General features: G+C 40.9%; 1 protein-coding gene across 2 annotated transcripts in view; it reads left to right on the top strand.

Moving 5' to 3' along the window:
• LOC130433452 (glutamate receptor ionotropic, NMDA 2D) overlaps positions 1–17486 on the top strand; it is a 93665-nt gene extending 76179 nt beyond the window's left edge. For both annotated transcript variants that reach the window (XM_056763330.1, XM_056763332.1), the window contains exons 10-15: positions 534–659; positions 1180–1409; positions 2537–2697; positions 3645–3832; positions 8649–8890; positions 9458–17486. In XM_056763330.1, the coding sequence (XP_056619308.1) occupies positions 534–659; positions 1180–1409; positions 2537–2697; positions 3645–3832; positions 8649–8890; positions 9458–12616 (4106 nt within the window). In that variant the 3' untranslated portion in view covers positions 12617–17486. The remainder of the gene's footprint in view (positions 1–533; positions 660–1179; positions 1410–2536; positions 2698–3644; positions 3833–8648; positions 8891–9457) is intronic.
• The last annotated feature ends 4870 nt before the right edge of the window (positions 17487–22356 follow it).

Here is a 22356-nt window from a genome sequence, read left to right as displayed (position 1 = left end):
CAAGAGCTGAGATGATAGTGCTGGATAAAGAAGGACGTGGAAACTTGACACGTCTTCACTACAAAATTTCGAATGGAATTAGATTATTAATGATAATCTTAAATCTATAATTTACTATATTAGTAAGTGTTTTTTTAGCCTCATTGTGCAAGCACTGTCAAACTTTTGCCCTGGGGGAACTGGAATCCCCTGGCTGGGCTTGTGTTCTTTTTGGGGCCTGGTTTCTAGTTTTTTTTCTCAATTGGAGTTTTGGGTTCCTCGCCACCATTTGCATACTGTTTTGAAATATTTTCCTGGAATAAGAATTAACATTTTTGCATAATTAATATTTAATATTTAAACTCAAATCTCTTTAATATCGCCCCTTTCTAAAAGCATGGAGATGTGTCCCTTCTTGTTGTTATATAGTTGCTGCGCTCTTGGCATGAACTGTATGCGATCTGTGTTATCACTGGTCTGTGATGAGCTCAAAGGAAGCAGAAATGACTTTGTGATATCTCTGTGTCCTCTTCTCTCTCTGTGTCTTCTCTCAGAGCCTTACAGCCCTGCTGTTTGGGTGATGATGTTTGTTATGTGCCTGACTGTTGTGGCGGTGACCGTTTTCATCTTCGAGTTCTTCAGTCCTGTAGGGTACAACCGCAGCCTTCAGAGCGGCAAGAGTGAGTCTGGTGTTCTCTTACTTCATCCACGTAATCTTTTAATAAGGCCACATTTTTGTAGACTCCAGTCTTGAGATAAACAAGATAAATGCGCAGAGTTCTTTTGTCTGTGACTTATTTTAGGAGTGCTAAAGACCGCTGCTCTTTATTGGGCCAGATTTTGGTTTGAGTTTTGTGGTGCAAGCAGTTTCTCTCAAACTCATGTATAATAAAAGACTGCAGACTCTGCTCCTGTGCTCTGTATTCCTCTCCCTTCATTGTTTGTTCTCCTCTGGCACAGACACTTCTCTCTCACTTCATCATCTGCTCAGGGCTGTAGGAATCCAGTTATTCACACTTTTGAGAACCTTAAGGTTTTCTTTCTTTCTTTTATTCTGTCTTTCTTTCTTTCTTTCTTTCTTTCTCCAATCACCAGTTTAAGAATAAAAGGCTTTTAACAATACTTTTCTCTTATGATTACTCAAGTCAATTGTTTCTTTTTTTGTTTCTTTCTCTGTTTCACCTGCTTTTTCTCTGTCAGAGGCCGGAGGTTCAAAGTTCACTATAGGGAAGTCAATCTGGCTTCTTTGGGCTCTGGTTTTTAATAACTCTGTTCCAGTAGAGAACCCCAAAGGAACCACTAGTAAGATCATGGTTCTTGTCTGGGCTTTCTTTGCTGTCATCTTCCTGGCTAGCTACACTGCCAACCTGGCTGCCTTCATGATCCAAGAGGAATACATTGACACTGTGTCTGGCCTCAGCGATAAAAAGGTAAGGCTATAGGAGTTTCGAGACAGTTGCAGAGCCAGCTTGTGTTTATTAGTGCTTGTGGATGGACACACGCAGCGTTTTCATCATTCTGTATGTTGTGTCGACTTGGATTTAGAAATCAATACACTTCATGGCCACTGAGACTAAAGAGGTATAGAAAAACTTCAGAATGGCAGCAGTTTCAATTGGTAACTTAGTGGATTGAGTAGGGTGATACATCATTTGTCTCACTGTTTGTCTTTTGTAATGTAAGATGCTTTCAGAATCGTATTAGTGGCAATGGCACTAATTTGGCAAAAAATCATTAATAGGTGTCATTTAAAATTGAATGAAATGTGAACTTTAGTTAATGTATACAGGTTTTTATGCAGTTATGTGACAGGTTTGTGCCTCCTTAGTTCTTTACAAGACAAGCAGCATATCAGTAACTTCAGAGCTTATCAAAGCTGACAAGAGCAATAAGGAAAATGAATACTTAATCTTCCGGCAGTTGCCAGAGGTTTTACTATTGATGTGTCTCGTCTTATGTCTGCCTCTGGATGCGTTTGTCTGCAGCGTTCAGCACTCATCTACAGTGCATTTTGTACTGTTTAATAATATTTTGTTTTTTAGAGTGGAAACATTCCCTTGACCTTGACTCATTCGTTTTGACCTTGAAAGAGACTTGAGAAAACATTGTACATCTGTACACCAAAATATAATTTATTTGGGTCCCATTGTGTTTTGTGTTATTTATAGAAAACACACTACAACAAATCTCCGTAATTAAAGCAATTTTGCTTGAGGTGTCTTTTGTTTGTTCTTTGTGCCTCATGTTCATTTTGTAATCTTTTTAAATGTAAATACTTTCCCCCATCTGTTTGGCCCTTGTTTTCTTTTGTTAAAAGCAGAAGGAACACAATGTGCATCTCATCGTCGCTGCTCTGTATAGTGTTCACAGTTTATGATGTATTATAATTAGTTTTGACAGCTGCGGTAGCTTTAGACCTGTTTCGGAAACACATTCACTTTCATATATTTCTTGTCATTCTGGGTGTTTTTCCTCCTGCTCTATTGTTCACTCACTAATTACTATTTCTCAAGAAAAAAGTGCAGCATTGATTTCAGTCCGTCTCTCCTCCTCTTAGTTTCAGCACCCCACGGAGCAGTACCCCCCTCTGAAATTCGGAACGGTCCCTAACGGAAGCACAGAGAAAAACATCCGCAGTAACTATCCAGACATGCACCAGTACATGATCAAATACAACCAGAAAAGTGTGGAGGACGCCATCTCTCACCTCAAGACTGGGTCTGTGTTGAGTTTCTTATTTCTCTCTCCATCTCTGATGTCCTTTATTATTTATCCAAGCAGCGGTGTTATTTTGAAAAGTTTGTAGTTTTTGTGAAGTTTAAGCATTTGTTTTTGTATTTCTTATTTTATATATATATATATATATATATATATATATATATATATGTTTGTGTGGGTATAACCCACAAACTACATTTAGTTGTATTTTTAGCTACAGTTATTCATCACCTAGGCATTCATGATTCAGACTGTATTCACATACTTTGGTTAAACAGCTACTAACTGCTCTATTATAAGCAAAAGGTATTTGAAGTGTATCTATAATAAGAGTATTTTTAAAGCTGTTCAAGTTATGATGAAGAACACTTATAGTCTAGCTTTGGAAATTAATTTAAAAAAAGCATCCAGCATTAAATTGAAAAACGTATTTTCTCTACAACTTTGTCAGGCTTTATTTTTCGTTTCTACTGTAGCAGACAATTGCAGTTTCAGTTTAATTTTCCTTTCCTTTTTCCAAAGAAAACATTTTGCTCTAATTGTTTTCATCTTTTGCAGTAGTTCTCGTAAACAATAATAACCTTGTTTCCGACATGTTATCTAACTCCCATTCCTTCCTCATCTTCACACCTCCCAACCCCACCGTGCTCTCGCAAACAGGAGTTCCTTCACGATGTGTTTGCACATTTTTTTCCTCCTCCCACACTTCCTTTCACAAGTAACATTGCACACACTCTTCCTCTATTTCCTCATGAGCTGTTAATCCACACCGTGGCTTTCCTGAGCTTGTCATTTCCTTATCCTCGTCCAATTTTAGCAAAAGTGCTAATATAATGCCGCAACGCTACAACTTCTCTCTTCGCTCTCCGTCTGTCACCTCGCCCACCTCTCAGGCAGCGTTCTCTCTGTTCTGACTCCGGCTCTCTCTGTGATCTTTTTTTCCGCAGCAAGCTGGACGCCTTAATCTATGATGCGGCCGTGTTGAACTACATGGCTCGTAAAGATGAAGGCTGTAAGGTAATGACCATCGGATCGGGGAAGGTGTTCGCCACGACGGGTTATGGCATCGCCCTGATCAAGAACTCCCGCTGGAAACGCCCACTGGACCTGGCCTTACTGCAGCTTGTGGGTGACGGTGAGGGCCCAATATTTTGTTCCGTCAGCAAGGGGGCTACGATTAAGGGATTGTATTTAAAATTTAAATGCATTTAGGTTGAGATTAAAGCCTTTGGGAGAGTAAAGTCCTTTTTATGCATATTTAACAAGATTTCATTCATTAGACTGTACTGCAATAATCCCTTTTCCATCCCCCTTTGCGTAATCCATTTCTCTTGATTTGATGCAATATGTATCTCTGTTGTATGGCAGGTGATATTTGTCTTTGTGCTCCGGCTGCTCTCAGGCTGTTTACTGATTTAAAGGAGATTATAGCAGTTCATCGAAGCATTAAAGAAATGAGCATGTATCAAGGATTTAGTCTTGGGAATGACAGAAATGCTGTGTTTGAGAGAGACATTGTGTGTGCTTGACATTCTGGGGATGAATTTACAAATCTATCCACAATGCACTAAATGCGTAATAACTGCTCATTGTAGATTGCACCAAGAATGCAATGGTAAATGAAAAAAAATATTGTGTTCATTTTCTGTTAGTCATGTCGACAGTTATTCAACAAATAATGATACGCAGTATATATCCAATAGCAGTCGCAATTAAATCTTATTCAATTCCCTTTTTGTTGCCAGTGTAGCTGTGAACAGACATAAGTGTTTTTGGAGGATCATATATTCTCGCAATCTGTAGAGGATAAGCTGTTTTGGATTTGCAGTGTCCATGTGGAAGCATCTGATTCAGATGTTCTTGTCCAAGTGTTAATTCTTTAATTGTCATTTATACACCCTCCCTCTGCCTTCTTCAAACACACACACACACACACACATGAACACATTATCTTTCTCACACTGTTTCGTTTCAACTGGATGGTTTGTTTGATTGCTGCTTAAATCCTCTTTGGCTTTTTTAGTGTGTCAGAGAGAGACAGTATGGAAAAGTGTTTGTGTATGCCAGGTTCCCACAGTGAAATCGTCACAGTGGTGCCAGGTTCCATTAGCTAACACCACTGTTTAACAGCCCAACAGCTTTACATGTGAAATGAATGGTGACTTTTCTGTTTGTCTGGTTGGTGTTTGATGGGTGGATATTGTTATTTTCTGAAAATGCAAATGTGTTGAATTTAAGTCGCTTTTGTTGTTATTAAAAATGCAATAACTTACTGTAGTCACACTACGACAAGGCTTGCTTTTACTTGAACAGCAACCTGTAAAAGAGGTAGCTTGAGCTAAAATAGTTTCTGTGTGTTTATGAGGAGTCTGATATGAAGTCTTATGTATACATATGCTTGCTGTCTTTAAAGAATTTTAGAGGAATTAAATTTAATCAGCATTTCTAGATGTGTTGTGGCCATTTCAGTCCAGTGTCTGTTGAATTTCAACAATATCAAACCTCAGCCGTGACAAAGTCATCCAACAGCAATGTGAAAGACTGACAGCATGACAAGACGCATGAAAACTGTGATAAAAATCCGGGTCATCACATACTTGTTTTTTTAACTTTTCCTAAATACATGTATAAATTTTACGTAAAAAGTGAATATCAACTTGTTTTCTTTGTAGTATTTGAGGTCTGAACAAAATTTAGAGCTTCTTCTTTTTTATATTTAACCTGTGTCATCAGTTTTCATTTTCTGCAGATAAATACAAATCAAAACAATATTTTTATATAAAATTAGAAATATTGTTAGTATTTCACCGAATGAAACAAAAATGATCGTTTTACCTAAACACATAAATAAGTAAAATCAAACTGAAAATCATTTTGAAATGGTCTCTTAATTTTTGCTGTGGCTGTATTATGTTCCTTCACTGACTTTGAAAACAAACTTCCCAGACTAGAAACATTTATATTCATTCACATTAGAACGATGGCACAAACTAATTTTGGTTTGCCCTTGTTGTGAAATAAATCAAGTCCCAGTTGAACACAGTAAATGATTAGTGAACGATACCCAGTGGCAAAAGGTTTGCTTCATTGTTATGCTGTTGTTAATTTTTGGCTTCTGAAGTTGCAAAGGTTGCTCTTCTGTATTAGTTTATTCATTGAGGGCGCATACGTCAATTATCCACACAACTTCAATAACGCTATTCTTAATTGATTAAACTGTGCCAGTTCAATCCGAGGAATTAGCTGTGAAGCCCGAGCGTGTGGGAAGTCCCTACGGACGTATCGAATCGTTTGATGTCGTTTTTGTCGTACTAACCTCCAACGGTAAGCCAGTTGCAGTGATTACAAATTGTACTTTTCGAGTTCTTCACGCCTTTCTAAACCACAGGCAGCCACTTACCCATCTGAAGCCTTTTCATTTCTTTAAAACACTGCAGGTTACCTCATTGGTCAGCGGCACGTAAAAGCACTTCTTCCTTGCTAAAAGCCCTACATTATTTTATCTCAGGGCCAACAGCTTTCTTTTCCAGTGAATTTCTCGAATAGGTATTCTTTAACCTAACAATTTCAACAACTCATTACAGCCCCTCGCCATTTCCAATGTGTTTATAAAGGTGTTGACCTTTAAGGCTGATCCAGGAGCGGTGTTTGCTTTGGTGTGATAGCCGTTCAGGTCAGGGCGGGATCAGAGGGGGCTTCACGGGGAATGGCGCCGGAGGTCATGCAGATGGCACCAACTGGCTGTCTGCCTGAGTTTAAAGACCTTGCAAAAGCATTAGCTGTTAAAATGTGCCCACTTAACCGTGCCAGCCCAAAGTCCCATTGCCAAACAGAAGCTGTTATGGCAAGAGCAGAGGTGTGAAAGCATGTGTACGTGTCGGTGGGTTAAAATGTGTTATGTGGGAGAGAATTTACATTTGTTTATGTATGCGAGTGTGGGTGTTTATTTGTGAATTTTACAGTAAGTGCAATTGCAAAAATGTGTGATTGTTTGTGTGTGTTTGTGTGAACGTGTCTGTATCCACACACAGCATGACACACCTGCTGAATTTGGCTGTGGTCAGTGAGGTGCTTTTGCCAGAACTACAGGCAGGAGTCTGTTAAGGAGGTGAATGGCCAGTGTAAGAGTGTGGCAGCGCTCGGTTCCCAGCCAAGCTTGTGCTGTTATCTGTTAAGGTCCCACATGGGATTCAGCGCCGCCATTCTCCGTCCTGCTTCGCTGCTTCTTCTTTTGTGAAATGTTTTATGTGACGTGTCCGCGGCTTCTCATCTACATTGTGATTAATGATTGCAGGTTACGTCTTGCGGGACAGTTTGTTTTGATTTTCATCGTTCAGCCTCTGCGAGATCAATGCAACTGTCATTCACTGTGTTTGCTGATGATGCGTTTGTATCATGTTGCATATTCAGAGATTAAATGCAAAATGGGCTTGTCATGAATCACTCTGCATGGGTTTTGCGATGACCCGTGTTGTGATAACCCGTGCTGCTACGCTATTGTCCAGTCTCAAGTATAACGCAGTAAGGCAGCAGTACATACCTCAGGTTGGTCTGAGGTAATTGACAAGCTCGTCTTTCTGTAGATGGAAGGTGTGATTCTGCTTTTCTCCTGAGTTTGCAGCTGGCCTGACCATCTTCCGACACAATTAAATGATTATGATCTCACCCTTTCACCACTCTCTTCCTCTCTGTCCTCTTGTTTTTCCACCCTCCGCCTATCACTCCTTTGCTGCTTCTAGCTTATTTCATTTTCTCTCTTTCATGTTACATCTTTCACCTTACACACACGCACGCACGCAAACAAACAATATACACAACCTTCTATTTCTTACCCTTCTTTCTCTCTCAACATCTGTATTCATTCCTCTTTTTTACCTTAACTGCTCTTCTTTTTGAATAGAAGAGTTTCTTCTGCCATTTGCCATAATGACAAAGTCACTCCCCTCCTTCTCATCAGCCTCTTACTTTTTACTCCACATCCTCTCATTTCCCATGACACAATGCAGCTTTGAAAAGACAAAGAACTCTCTTACCTTCTTCTCAATTACTCTCGGTGGAAAAGTGACTATGGATAGATCATTATGCAGGACCCTGCCTTTACTAGCCTACATGTCTCTCCCACTCCTTAGCTTTTGTTCTATCTCTGTTTTAGGATCAACAAAGCCTGCCCCTTTTGATCAGCTTCTAAACTGACTATTCATCTTAACAGTAGCGTTCCTTTTCCTCGCAGTGACCTCTAATGATGAATGCACTACCTTGCTTTCCCTGACCTCTGACCTGTAATACATTCATCTAATCCTCAAAGATCATAAAATAGCAGCTGACTTACTTAGCTGTGTTTAAAGTGGAAGTACAGTATGTCTGTGATTCTGTGCTATTCTGTTCATAATCAATAGTCTCAATAGCTGTAGTTTTAGTTCCAGCATTTATTTTGATTAACGTTTGTAGAGTCATTTGGACAAGACAGCTTTTTAATTGTAAAGGACAAACATTGTTAAACACCTTTAACAATCTTCAATAAATTAAACAAATCAATTTGCTACAGTATTTAAAGGGCCAGTAAAGTAAAGGTTTATTATATATTTAAATTACTTGTATAATATACAGTATATAGATTATATCACCCAAAATGTTTTTAATCACCCTCATGCCAAATTCCTTTTTTGCTGAAAACAATCAGTTATAATAAATAATATCCTGGCTCTTCATAGTTTTGTAATGCCAGCAAATCGAACCCCCATTATTTGAAGCTCTAAAAACACATGCTATATACATCTAGAAGTAATCCATCGGTAATCCAAACTCCAGGTGTAGAATTAGAACATGTATACATAAGAAAACTATTTGCTGGGTAAAATGCACTACCATGTTGTAATCAGGTATACAAAGTTGTCTTTTCACCAAATATATGATCAAGTGAGTAATGTCTCCTCCCTTTCCTCTCCCTTTAGATGAGATTGAGATGCTAGAGCGTCTCTGGCTCTCAGGGATCTGTCATAATGATAAAATTGAAGTGATGAGCTCCAAACTAGACATAGACAACATGGCGGGAGTTTTCTACATGCTGCTAGTGGCCATGGGTCTCAGTCTGTTGGTCTTTGCCTGGGAGCACCTGGTGTACTGGAGGCTCCGGCACTGCATGAGCAAAATGGGCCAGTCCGGCAAACTGGACTTTCTACTTGCCATCAGCAGGGTGAGAGAAAAGCGTGAAGTGTGTGGGATATAGATATACAATTAATGAGAATGTTAAAGGTAAAAGTGAGTTTGGGTAGAAATAGAAGGATGCCCATCGGGATTGTGTTTATATTATTACAGATGATGTGAGATTAATGGGATAGTACACCCAAAAATGGAAATTATGTCATCATCTTCAAACCTGTATGACTTTCATTCTGCAGATCACAAAAGAAGATATTTTGAATAATGTTGCTAACCAAACAGCAACAGCACCCAATCACTTCCATTTCATGGACACAAAACCAAGGCATCAATGGGTACTGTCGCTGTTCGGTTCTAAACATTCAAAATATCTTCTTTTTTGTTCTGCAGAAGAAATAAAATCATACAGGTTTGAAATGGCAAGTGAGGGAGTAAATGATGAAAGGATTTTCATTTTGAATTGCACTTTATGCAAATGTTTATGGAAATTATGAGATTTACCATTATCAAAATGTGACTATTTAATGAACAAATGCCAGTTTCTCAGAATATCTTATTTTTGTTGTCTAATATATATTTCTCTTCTGTTTTCATTTCTTAGGGAATGTATAGCTGCTGCAGTTTTGAGGATGAAACCGTGCAATGTGGGGTCAAAGTCACAGTTCCTACCCACCATCACACTGCCATGGTTCCTGCTTCTTCCTCCTCACATGTGGTCACATCAGCTGTATCCAATCAAGCCATTGCGATGGTGCAGCAGCAGCAACAACCACAGCAGCCTCAGCCTCCTCAGTCTTACAAAACACCTCTTCCTGGATCCCCTCCCACAATCGTTCATTCTGGAGCGACATTGGGTCCCTCAAATACTCAACTCATGGGAGCTCCATTGCCATGTACTACTTTCTTACCCCGGCCGGATCGCAGGCTGGCCGTTGTTGACCGATGGAGACTACCCAAAACCGCTAGTGCCACCGCCACCATGGGTGTGAGAGGAGGTCTTTCAGAAACGGGGCCATTACCTCAAAAGGTGGCACCTACCTGGGCAAGTGCTGGAGGTACAGGAGGTCTAGATGGATATAAGCGCTACTATGGACCTATTGATCCTGAGGGACTTGGGCCATGTGTGGACCAACAAACAGGTTCTCAAACTCCAAAAACAGTCCCCAGAGCTCACCAACAACCCCCACCAGCCGGAGTGGCTTTCTACCAGGAGAAGGCCATGGACCATGGCATGGGGAAGAAGGTGGGAGTGGGTACTGGTGGAGGGGGTCAGGGTAGAGGGGTTAAACCTCTGGGGACTCCCAGGCTGCCCCCTAAAAGCCAGGCCCCAGCCCCACTCACGCCTAACCCCCCACTACAGCACCCCTCTCCCCCTCTCCCCTCAACCTTCTGGAGGAAACGGCGGCCAAAAAAGCCTAAAGAACCCGGTGGACCGTTATACGAAAACATCTTGCCTCTGGGTCGGAGAGGTGGAGGTAGGGAAGCCAGTCGAAGGCCAAGACCCTCACCTCCGCTCCCCATCCCAGTGCCTGTCACCATCTCTCCAACCTACACTCCTCCATCCCCCTCTCCATCACTCCCCTGCACCTCCACGTCATCCTCCACATCCACCACGAGCTCCTCAACCACATCATCAGCTACATCCTCACGCTCCACCTCTCCATCATCTACATCTACAGATTCATCTCGCAGCACCCGAGACAGAGAGGCAGAGGAGGAGGATGAGGAGGATTTGGATGAGTTGACTGAGGAGTCCAGTCTTCTGCAGGGCCACAACAGAACTAGGGGCAGAGAGCGATCTATTCTCTCTCCCAGGTCTCTTAGTCATGGCCCTCCTCCTCCTATACCCCCACGCAAACCATGGGGCACTTTTGGAGACAGGGAACAAAAAAAGGACAGAGAGAGAGAGAGGGGGGGCAGCCAGCTAGCACAGCTCCAGGATTGGTGGGCAGGATGGGCTGAAAGAGAGAGGGACAGGGAAAGAAGTAGCGGAACCCAAGGAGACACAGACAGAAATAGAGAGAAGAAACGTAGGAAAGAGAAAGAAAAGGAGAAAAAGAAGAAGAGGAAGAAAAGCAAAAAGAGGAAAAAGAGGGAGGAGCGTGAAAGGGAGAGAGAAAGGGAGAGGAAACGTCGCAAGGTTAAAAAGAAGAAAAAGAAGGCGATAAAAACGAAAAAGAAAAAGGTGTCTTCCGCCAAGCGGTCAGAGCCAGAGGAGGGAGATGTTGAGGCTGAAAGGGAAGGTGAGGGAGATGGGGATAGAGAAGGAGATTATTCTTTTACCAATCAGTATCGTGGTGGGTTTGTCGACAAAGGCAGCCTCTCCGCTTGGGAGGGAGAGAGGGAACGGGAAAGGAGAGAAGGAGGTGAGGATGAGGGGGATGAAAGAGGGGAGGAGAGCGGGGGAGGTAGAGAGAAACGACCCAAAAGCTCCCATTCGCGACATCGGCCTTCCAGCAAACGTTATCCCAACCTTAACAAACTCCCTGCATCTGTAAAATTCTGGGTCAGTGGAGGAGAAGCAGGGGGCACAGAGGCTTCTGGACCCTCCCCTCCCTCCTCTTTCCTCCCATCATCTAAAAGGAGGAGGAGCAGTGGGACAGAGAGAGAGGCAGGAGGGAGAATGGGAGAGCGAAGGCCGCTTCTCCTCCATCATGAAAGGGGACGAGTAAACACCAGAGAAGGCCTGTCCTTCCATGAGTGGGACTCTGAGGACGAGGAGGACGAGAGAGAGAGGGAACAGGAGAGGCAAAGAATAGAGGAGAGACTGAGACAGGCAGGGGGTAGAGGTGCGGTTTCAGAATCTGAGCGGGACAGAATACGAGCAGAGGAAAGTTTCTCAGATGAAGGTTCTTCAGGAGAGTTTGGCCGTTTTGAGAGATATTGGGAAGGAAATGGAATGGGTGGAGCTAGTGGAATAGGGGGAGGAGGCTGGTTTTTTGGGACGTACCCTGCTCGTGAAAGAGGTGGTAGTGTCAACAGTCGTGACGACTACACTCTGGGACGGGCTGAGGGGTGGGGTGTGGCAGGTGATTTCTTGGGTTCAGGTCCAGGGATTGGATGGGGGTCTGGAGGAGGCAGTGGGGGGCTGGGGGTGCAGTGGCCACCTCCTCCTACTTCACTCCCACCCCCGCGACGCTACTGGTCAGTTGACAAACTACAAATGAAGGGTGAGAAGCGTGGCCGCAGTGGGTCAAAGAGCAAAGGTCACAGATCTCGAGACAGAATGCAGGACACGGCATCATATGCATGTGCACAGTATGGACACGGTAGGCCACATGAACCTCGTAAACACAGCAGTTCTCATTCCCACAGTCAGGAGGATCTGCTTCCTCACTGCCACAGCTTCAGCGGAGGCTCTCGGCCCAAACCACTTCCCAAACCTGACAAATCCAAATCAGGTAGCCAGTCCAACCTGAGCTCCCAGCAAGCCCAGCTCTCAGAACACATATCCCAGCCGTCACCCTCCCCAACCCAACCGCTCCTTCCCTCATTACAGATACCTTCTGCTCCCAACTCCTTATCCATGCCTATTCCTCCACCTCCATCCTCTGCATCTATGTCCCCACCTGTGCTCTCACCCGGGGCTGCATCAGGCTCTTCCCAGGCAGCCACGGCCAGTGCTAAGCTCCAGTACCAGAGACTTCGATCTGTGCCCCAGCCTCGGCGATTCTATTCCCCACATTTGCCGCTAAAAGCCAAGAGCCTGTGCTCACGCCGTGGTTCTGCCCATTTCTCCAGCCTCGAGAGTGAAGTATGACACGGGGCTTCGCTGCTGCGTGTGTGTGTGAGCTCTACTGTGAAGCGCAGCTGGAGTGTGATGCACATACATGCGCTGCACCAAGATGAGGAAAACGTCCACGATGGTGACCTGAGCAGCAAAGAAACAACAGTCGAGGGGGGAAATGGCTTGCCAAATCCTACCACGGTCACCACGGATACTCCAGCCGTGCTCCATCTTCGGTCTGAGCTGAGTATTATGATGTCCTCCGTGCTCCTCTCGTCCAATGAGAACAGTGGATAGGCTGGAATTTTCTGTGAGTAATGATGTCATGTTTACACATATACTCCCGCAAACAAGGAAAAGACATTTCTGGCATCGTCCACATACAACGTGAGATTTGGGCATTGAATACTGCTGTGGCTCAAACTGGCTGTTCAGTTTATTTAGAGATGACTTGAAATTAATCTGTAGTCTGATCTGAATGCAGTCTCAGAGAGGTTCAGATGAGCAGCATCAACTCACTGACTGAAAGTGTCTCCATGGCAACCTGATGCACAGATACAAAAATCCCCTCCTATGTTTCTATCTCTTTTTAGGCACATGACAACAGTGATGTTGTACCATACATACTGGTTTGGGTTCCTCTTTCAGGGCCATGCTGGAAAATTGAAGTTTGACCTCAAAGAAAATAAGACTGTGTCACTTTGCCTGTATTTCTACAACAAGCTTCAGCCAATCAGAATCAACATTTCAGCCGAGCTTCTGTTGTCCTATCAGAACTTTAATGCCATCGTGTCACTTTGACATCAAACAGAGATGGCGTTATATTCTAAAGAGAGACGCTTCAAAAGAAAAACAATAAGAACACAAACAAAACAAAATGTAGCAATTTTCTCGTATCATTGTTTTCCTTAATTCAGGTTTAATTTATTTTATGCTATTTATTGCTCTCACTGTGGTTGTATTTTAACAAAAGGGTAAACTAGCTGTGTCTGATGTTAAATAGTGGGATTATACATGTGATGACAATTTTTACAGAGTTATTTTTTGATGACAGACTTATCAAATGATCGCAACTAGATCCACGGTACTGCCCAGCGTGACAGTCCTATCTTTGCATATAAGCAATACTTGTCTTTCATCAAACGATGATGGGTTGCAATATTTATGATTGGCACTAGATGGCTACATAATATTAAAAAACTGTATTTTAATGATTATGAATGGTGGGCCCATGCGTGGATCGTGCTTGGTTTGTTTCTTACTCATTACATATTCGACCTCGAGCAGACAGCTGCATCTGAGTAAGGTAAGGCTGTCAGTGTCATTGAATGACGTTATCAAGTCAGGACTACTTCCAGTGCATAGTTGCATGTAATAAAGCACAAGCTGCCGGCTCTCGTCAGTGCAAGCGATATCATATGATAATGAAGAGTCGAGGACAAACACAATAATACGTTTTTAGCTGACAGCCTCAGCCAGCCTGAAGCGTTCAACTTTATTAGTTTGTTGCAAGACAATTGATGTCAATCATCATGTAAAGAGATTTTTAAATACCTATTTGACGTCAGGCACCGCTTATTTGCCCATTGTAGTTGAATGTAGCTTTGAAATGATTTAGCAAAAAGTAGATATGCGGTAGATTTTGTAGCATTCTGGATGCAGTTACTTGTCACAGGACAATTTTAATCTGGGGGGGCGCAAAGAAATTGTACATGTCGTCACAGATGAACAGATTCTACCACCCTTTATTTGACTTGACACGTGGGAAAAAGTGATGTTTTGTCTCCCTTTCACGTATATCGTTCCTTTTACACGGCCACCTGGGAAAGGTTCTTTCATTTGCAATGAATTTTAGGGCTTTTTCACATTTTAAAACCCCACATGTCGTCGCATGAGTTGAGAACTAACAAGCTCAGGTATTGAATTGTGTGTTGTGTAAAGCGAATCCCACACAGCCGCTTAATCCCCTCGCTCAGCGTTTCCTGCAATGCCGGGAATACGGGCGTGTCAGCGGAATATCCACCCCGCTCGGCATTGGAAGTGCAGCGGGGGCCAGGGAGATGGATGTGGAATGATTGAATTCAAATAGTGTGCCACGAGTACACTTGATCTGTCATTGACCCTTACTGAGTATGAAGGCGCTAACACAGGATTCTGTGACTGCATGTACAGAACAGACTTCAAATTCCCATGTAGCTTTTTTCTTAAGAACAAAAAGAAATATTATATCTATATACTATGTTTTTGAGAATGTATCATGTTATACTGTGAATTGACTTAGATATTTTATTGCCCATTGTATTGAGTTTTCATTGCCATCATATACTTTATCTATACATAATATATATGTACAAACAAATATATACATATATATACAAACAAGTATATATATATATAATGAGATACATTTGATATACTTGGAGGAAGTGGAAGTAGAAATAGTTTTAAATGTTTTAGCTTTGTAGCAATTCTAGACTCTGGAGACATTTTTGAATTTTGATTCCTCCTATATGACTGTGAAAACATTAGTGCCTGTGAAGAAAAAACAAGTCTAATATCTGTTTTCATCTACTCATTCATCCTTCCTTCCATAATTTCATCTACTTTTTTTTTTTGCCAATACTGTAATACTACCTAAACACATGTATTTTGCTCATGTTGTATTGTTTCCTCATTGCTGCATCTGTCCATTTGACCATTCATCCATTTGTCATAATCTGTTGTTATTCTTTTCAGGTGTAACACACCACGGCACCATTGATTTCAACAACGTACCTCTGACATTTTCCTTCTAAGAATTTTTCGTTTTTTTATCTCTCTGTTACCCCTCTGTATGTTCTCTCAGTTAGCAAAAAACAAAACAAGAAAAAAAACAGAGACCAGTAGCTACTGTGTTCCTGCTTCTATCAATTGATTATTAAACATGATGATCAATTAAAGTTATTATGTAATTGAGAAATGACTGAAAATGTGAATGAAAAGTTGTACCTGATGACCATGACACTGCGAGTCTGGGCTGTACTGTACACAACTCATTGTTACGATGATAATAATGTAGTTTAAAGGGGCCGTTCAATATGAAAGCCTTCTTGCGTCCCCCAAATTCTTTCTATGGCTAGATGAATGTCTTTATGCATTTTGCATCTTTGTTGTTTTCTTTTGTGTCTTGCGCCATAAGTGCTGCATTTTTACGATTTCAGAGTTCAGGTTTTATATACACATATAAGACACCTCCATCTAGCTATATTAAAATAAAATAGGAGTTCTCTGTGAACGCCCCCTGATATAACTTACATTGGATTGGTTGGTTAAGTTAATACGCAGTAGATATGTCGTTGGTATTGTCAAACAAACACTCACCAAAGGCTTCACTCCTTCCTGTTTTGACTGTATCACATAATCTTAGCATAATGTGCACATTGTGAAATAAACACAGTACGAGGTTGGATATTTTTGGTAAAAGTGTAAGTGGTGGTCAATTTTTGTCAAATTTAAATGGCATGTTTTGTGTTAAGGGCTGGTTGGCTGCTGCTTTAAGTTCTTTGTTTGTATGTTTGTCAATACATGAGAGAAAAGCAACTGATACAACGACAACATTGAGGTTAATATCCTGTGTGGGTTTTTTGGGCCATAAAAGCCAACAACAGCATATCAGGAACTATGTTTTCTTATTTATTAATTTTTCATATTTTTTAAATCTGATGGCTCCTCAGCTCACCAAAAGTGGCATTATGGGATAGCAAAGTGTTTCGTTGCCTGAATCATGCACTCTAAAAAAAGCATTTTTTATCTCAGCATTTGGTCAAAATACGACAAAATCCAACCGTTGGGTTAGATTAACCCAGAGCATATTTATATTTGCAACCCAGCACAGTTTAATCTATAAACCAACGGTTTGCTTCGTCCCATTTTGACCCAACGCTGGGTTGAAAATAACACCGCATTTTTTCTGAGTGTGAATACTGAGTATTGGAACATCCTGCTTATTTGTCATCCAGTTTTGCAAAACTGTGTAGCACTGTACCTGGATCTCAGTTTATCTTTTGCATTATTTAGCGTTTATCTAATACACACACACATACTGCAGGGCAGGGCATTTATGATATAGCACCAATCCTGCAGGTGTTCTCTCTCTCTTTATCTTTCTGTTGCTCTCTGTATCTTTCTCTTAAGAGAATAGACTCAGAGTGACTCCAGGTAGCTGTAGGGACCAAGATGTGAGGCATTACTTGACAGACAGCTCGGTGGATAAAAGTCCAGCTCTTCTCACTTGATCACAGCTGATGCAAGATCAGTGTGTGTGTGTGTGTGTGTGTGTGTGTGTGTGCATTTGTGTTTGTGTGAAAGCAGGTCAGCTCCTGTGATAGACCACTATATGCTTTACTTGGCCTACATTTATGCCATTCACTGCTGCTGAAGACCATCAATGATGTTTGAGATGTATAGGTGGTCTGTCGTTTTAGTGTTGCTGCTGGATAAGCATATACACTTATTATTCTGTCCCGTCTGATTTCACTCTTATTTTTAGTCCTCCATCACATTCATCACCATATGATCCCATCTCATCATTCGAAATGCAGAAGGAAAAGAAAGAGAAATGCTTTTATTTCTGAACAAAATCTGTGTTTTTTTTTGTTTTTTTTATTTCTCACTGCTGAAAATGTTTTTTATTTGTGTCATTGTGTTATCTGCACTGTAAGCAACGGCAATGCAAGTGTGTATGTGTGTGTGACATACACATACATGCATAGTTGACAAAATGTATGACCTTTGTACTGTACAGTCCAGACGGGATGCTTCCACCAATCAGAGTTTGCTTTGTTATGACAAAACGTCCTGGAAAAGGGTTTGAAGGGGTCAGTGCTAAGAATTGCTTCATAAAGAATACTTTGTTTAAAAATCGTATCGCCTGCTGGCCTTTGCTTATTTATGCTCATTACTGTATTTGTCTGTCAACATGAGAATTCACGTCTACTGGGGCAAGTAAATTCTCTTGTACCTTGGTTCAAACTTATTCCCGCTTTTTGTTGCCATCTCTCTTCAACTCCTCCTCTCTCTTATTTTTTTGATGTGAGCGTAGCTTTGATCTTTGAAGACTAGATCTGACCTTATATAAGATACCATCTCTGTAAAAGAATGCGTGGCCCATTTTCGCTCACAGAAACTGTGATCTTGCTCTTGTAAGTTGAACTGCCATCCACAAACATCCACCTAGACATAAAACATCAATCTGAGTTTTTCCACTGTAGATCATGAGTTACTGTATTAATGTCTTTCAATGTTCACATTTATTAGTCTCATTTATTGAGGAAAACGGTCATAACGATAGATTGATTAAGTGTCATGCTGACCAGGACATAACCCAACATGTACTTTTATTTTGTATAGACGAAATACCAGCACATCATACACAAATAATGACGTCTGAGCTTTGATGTTGGATCTTTATTCTCCCTTACTCTGGAAGCTGTGTTTTATGCATATCTGTGTTTTATGAATGCAGTGTGCGAAAGATAGTCACAGCGTTGTATATTTGTTGTTATCGGAGCGCTTTTAGCCTCGTCTCGGGAGTTCTAGTATCTGTAGATGATCCATCTCTGTGGTGTGCTGATGTCTGTTCATCGATCAACACTGAGCCGCGTTATGTCTCTCCAAAGACGTGCAAGTATGAGGAGCTTGTGCTGCAGCGCAGCAGAAAGCAAGTCTTGGCTTATACTTTCACTATAGCATCAATTCTCAGATTAGCACTGCACGTTTGTATAAAGGAGACGAGAGAGAAATAAAGAAAGTGTCGTAAGCCGAAAGATAGGCTGGAAATAAAGCTCACCTTAAACACACATACACATTTACGCACTTTCACATCCTGCACATGATAGAAGCTGCAATGTTCTCTCTTTCATCATTAGCCCTGCATGCCGCAGGCTGCACCAGCACAGAGACTTGATCTCTCAATAAATAAAAAAGCAAAGGAAAGGAATAACGGAGAGCACCTTAGCGTCTTTTCATCCGCAAATCATGCTAGAAGTTTTCTTCATCTTATATTTCTCTCTGCTAGGGTCGAGCGAGGAATTTCCCAGAATTCTCATGCCACGGTGCTCATCTCTCACCATTATTGACATCAGCATTAATATCAATTTGTCTCGCAGGACTTTGCTGCTTCTCTTATTGATAAAACCATGGTGCAGAGGCGATTCAAGTTAACGTTTTCCCGTAGTAAAGGCCATTTAATTCTCTGCCATACGCTCCCAACTATATACACATCAATAGTAAATAAGAGAGGTCTGCGAATTATTCAAATGATATCTTTATGAGACCAGCGTAAAACAGTTCTGTGGGAAAGCATTACAACTCTGCCGGTGTCGTCTGGTTTCCAAAAGCAATGTTTCTGAAATGTAATTTGTGTCTAATTTTATTTGAAAGTTGGAGAAGCAAGACCAGACAGAGGCAAATTTGGATGTTTTCATTTTGCCGTAATAGATTTGTGTAATTGGTCAGACAGTGGTCTGAAAAACAGTGGAGGAAGAGGAAGTGTAAAGGCTTGGGGATTGTACAGATGCTGAATTTTTCCTCTTCATTAGTGCAGCGTCAAGACTAATAAACTGATGGCGTGTGGCCAGTATGAACTCTCTTTTCACAATGGAGAGAGAAAGAGGTGCACTTTGATATTGAAATCCTCTGTGTATACTTTTACAGTCAAAACTCTCAAAGCCACAAATGTGGTACGGTTGAACATCGGTCTCGCAGAAAGTAATTTAAATGAAAATGCGGGGTAATTTGTTATGTGTTTTATGCTCTCTGACCACATAGCTGCCGGTTCAATGCCATCTGGTTTTAAACAAATTAATCCTGGTTACACGACAGAAAAATTAATTCAGATCCGTGTTTCTGTGATAGATGTGAATTGCTAAATGTTACAATACATCAGAGGAGCGTTCGTTTTAGTACCATTGAAAGAGATAGATATTTACTCTCTTGACCTTCATTTATCTGTATTCTGGAGAGGTTCTGCGTGCTGGAACTTGTTATACCTGAGAAGACAATGAAGTAATGAAGCTAATTGGAGTGATTAGTTGGCCAGACAGTGTACTCAACTGGGATGACATCATTTCAGCAGTGTCTGAATGTGGGTTCCTGACAAATCCACCCGGCAGTTTAGATCAACCAGCCGGATATTAAGAAAGCTGTGGGTGTTGCCACGTGTGTGTTTGACTCCTATGTGGGCGAGCATCTAACTGCCTGTTTGTTCGTCTCCCTTTGTTCAGTAAAAGTAAACAGGCTGGTGTGAATTTAAGTCTCAAATAGAATCTAAAATTGAAGAGGAGGGTGACATTTTTATAGTAAAAATTTGCAGTTTTCAAATGACTTAGATATTATGCTATGATTTAAAAAGCCATAAGAATTAGAGCAAGTAAAAGACTATTGGAAAATAGTCATGTACTGAAACCAGGGGTGTGAAAATTTACTAGTATTTACAATAACCGTGATATTAAAAAGCATGTTTATCGATATTTTGTCTCATATCTAATAATTCAGCACCTGTTTTAAGTTTGAATTAATGGCCAAAAAAGGGAAAACGCAACGTAATTTAACGGCATTGTAAAAAAATATATTCCCGCTCCTGCAAAGAAAATAAAAATAAAATAGCGTTTGTGAAGTAAAATTACTTTTTACATTATTTTACACTTAACTTGTAAATTTTTACCACATTTTACAAATTTGTGAAAATTCTGTCAAATATAGCTCTAAAATGTTGTGATATTACAGTTGTTATTTAAGTCTTTAAATAAGAAAACATTTCTAGATATTGTTAAAGTATTGTTATCGGTTATGATAATCGAGTTTTGAAAATCTGATATTGTGACAGCCCTAACTGAAACGCTAAATTAGCCGTTCAGTAGTAGCATTAATAAAGAGAAAAGATTATGCCTCAAAAGTTTACAATGTGGCTTCTTTAGGATCTCTTGCTAGAAAAAGCTATATGTTCTCAAATCAAATCAGGACCTTAGAAAATGATCTGCACACGCAAATCACTGGAATCCTGAAAAGGCTGCAGGAAGTCTCGTAAAAAGTTATTAATACCATCCTGCCTTTCCTAAGAGTCATTTAGGCAGTCTCATCATCCCCATATCTGTCATCAATCACACAGGAGGAGTTACTGACTCACTGATCATTTAATGAATGCGCTGCTCTTTGTGAAATAGGCCGACATGCTTCAGGTTTAACACAGCTTTTGTGCCTGAAGCGAAAGTGCCTCTGTCATCAACGCTCTATAACAGCCTCAAACTTTATCAGCGACGCAAGAGGAAAAATTTGCTGGGAAATGATTGAGCGAAAATGAGAGCCCAGTTTGAATAAAAAGATTCAGTCAGCAGAACTGGAAATATTGGCATATAAAAATGTAAATGTGTCATGGTTGTTTTGTTATCGTCGCTGAATGAAGAACGGACGTTGGTTATTTATGTTAATGGGCCGACTCATAAACAGTAATACCCCTAAAAAACTCTCTTAATCTGTGTGTGTGTTGGGGCAAAAACTTTATCACAGATTTGTATCCATGTAACATACCCATTACACGCTATTATGGCCCCGAAGAGGTAATGGATTTTTTTATAGGTGTTCTAAAGGTGTTTGTGTTGTGGATCCTCTCTCTGTCTCTAACAAACCTCCGGATAGTCCGTGACTACTGCTTTTGTTCCGTTTTATCGCAGTACCTTTACCAACTAATCAGCAACAAAACAGTCTCTCGCTCTTGTTTTCTGTGAGAGGCGTGTGTCCCAGAGTACTGCGGGTGTGGTGGAGTGCTTTATGGCGGTAATGTATTTCCAATCAGCATCGACATACTTCATTTTTACGAGCAGGAGTGGGGCATTGTAAAGCAGGCAAAGATAGCGCTGTGAAATATTCCTCCCTGTGTTCACAGCATGACCGCAGCTCTTGTAATTTCAAACTGTGCTCTCAAATGAAATCACCAAAAGCTCAAGCCACAAACTTCAGAATCTTCAGAGTAACATAGAGACCTGCGGGTGCCGTCTTTTGTCTTGGGCTACTAATAATTGGTTTGGTAGTGTTGTAATAACAACCAAGTACTCGCCATCAAAGCCCTAACAATGCCTTAAAGGGATAGTTAAAGAATTGTTGCAATATTAACTCACTCTTCTGACTTTCTTCTGCAAAGAGATTACTTCTTTGAAGAAACTTGGTAACCAAACAATATTGGCCCCCGTTGACTTCCATTGTATGGACACAAAGCCATTGAGACATTTCTTCGAATATCTTCTTTTGTGTTTCGCAGAAGAAAGAACCACACAGGTTTTGAATGACATGAGGATGAACCAATTATGACATTCCCGGGAGCCATGAATCATACTTTTGCACTAGTGTCGTGGAGACATGTGGTGTATTAGAATACTAAGTAAGTAAAGTTTATTTATATAGAAAATTTCTCAGGAAGGCTGGGTGAAGTGCTGAACCGAGTCAAAGGTAAAGCATAAAACAATCAACCAAAACAATAATACAGATGAAATCAAAATTGATTCCAATAGAATGCCTTTGAGATTCAACATGGTTTAAAAGTTGTAATATAAGGTGCGAGGCGGATGTCCAGTGACAGTTGAATACTGAATACTGTACTCTTTATGACTGCAACTGACATTTTATTTTCCTTTAAAAACTGCGTGGTGATAATGTGCTCAATTTTACATGACGTTGAAATGAGGTTAGAAAAAAAGCCATGATGAAATATTCCCCCGTTAAAAAAACGACAGGCTTGAAAA

This window comes from Triplophysa dalaica, chromosome 12 (genome assembly GCF_015846415.1).
Source record: "Triplophysa dalaica isolate WHDGS20190420 chromosome 12, ASM1584641v1, whole genome shotgun sequence".
NCBI lineage: Eukaryota > Metazoa > Chordata > Actinopteri > Cypriniformes > Nemacheilidae > Triplophysa > Triplophysa dalaica.
Note: the sequence above shows the minus strand (reverse complement) of the source record. Positions and strands in the feature narration are given on the sequence as shown.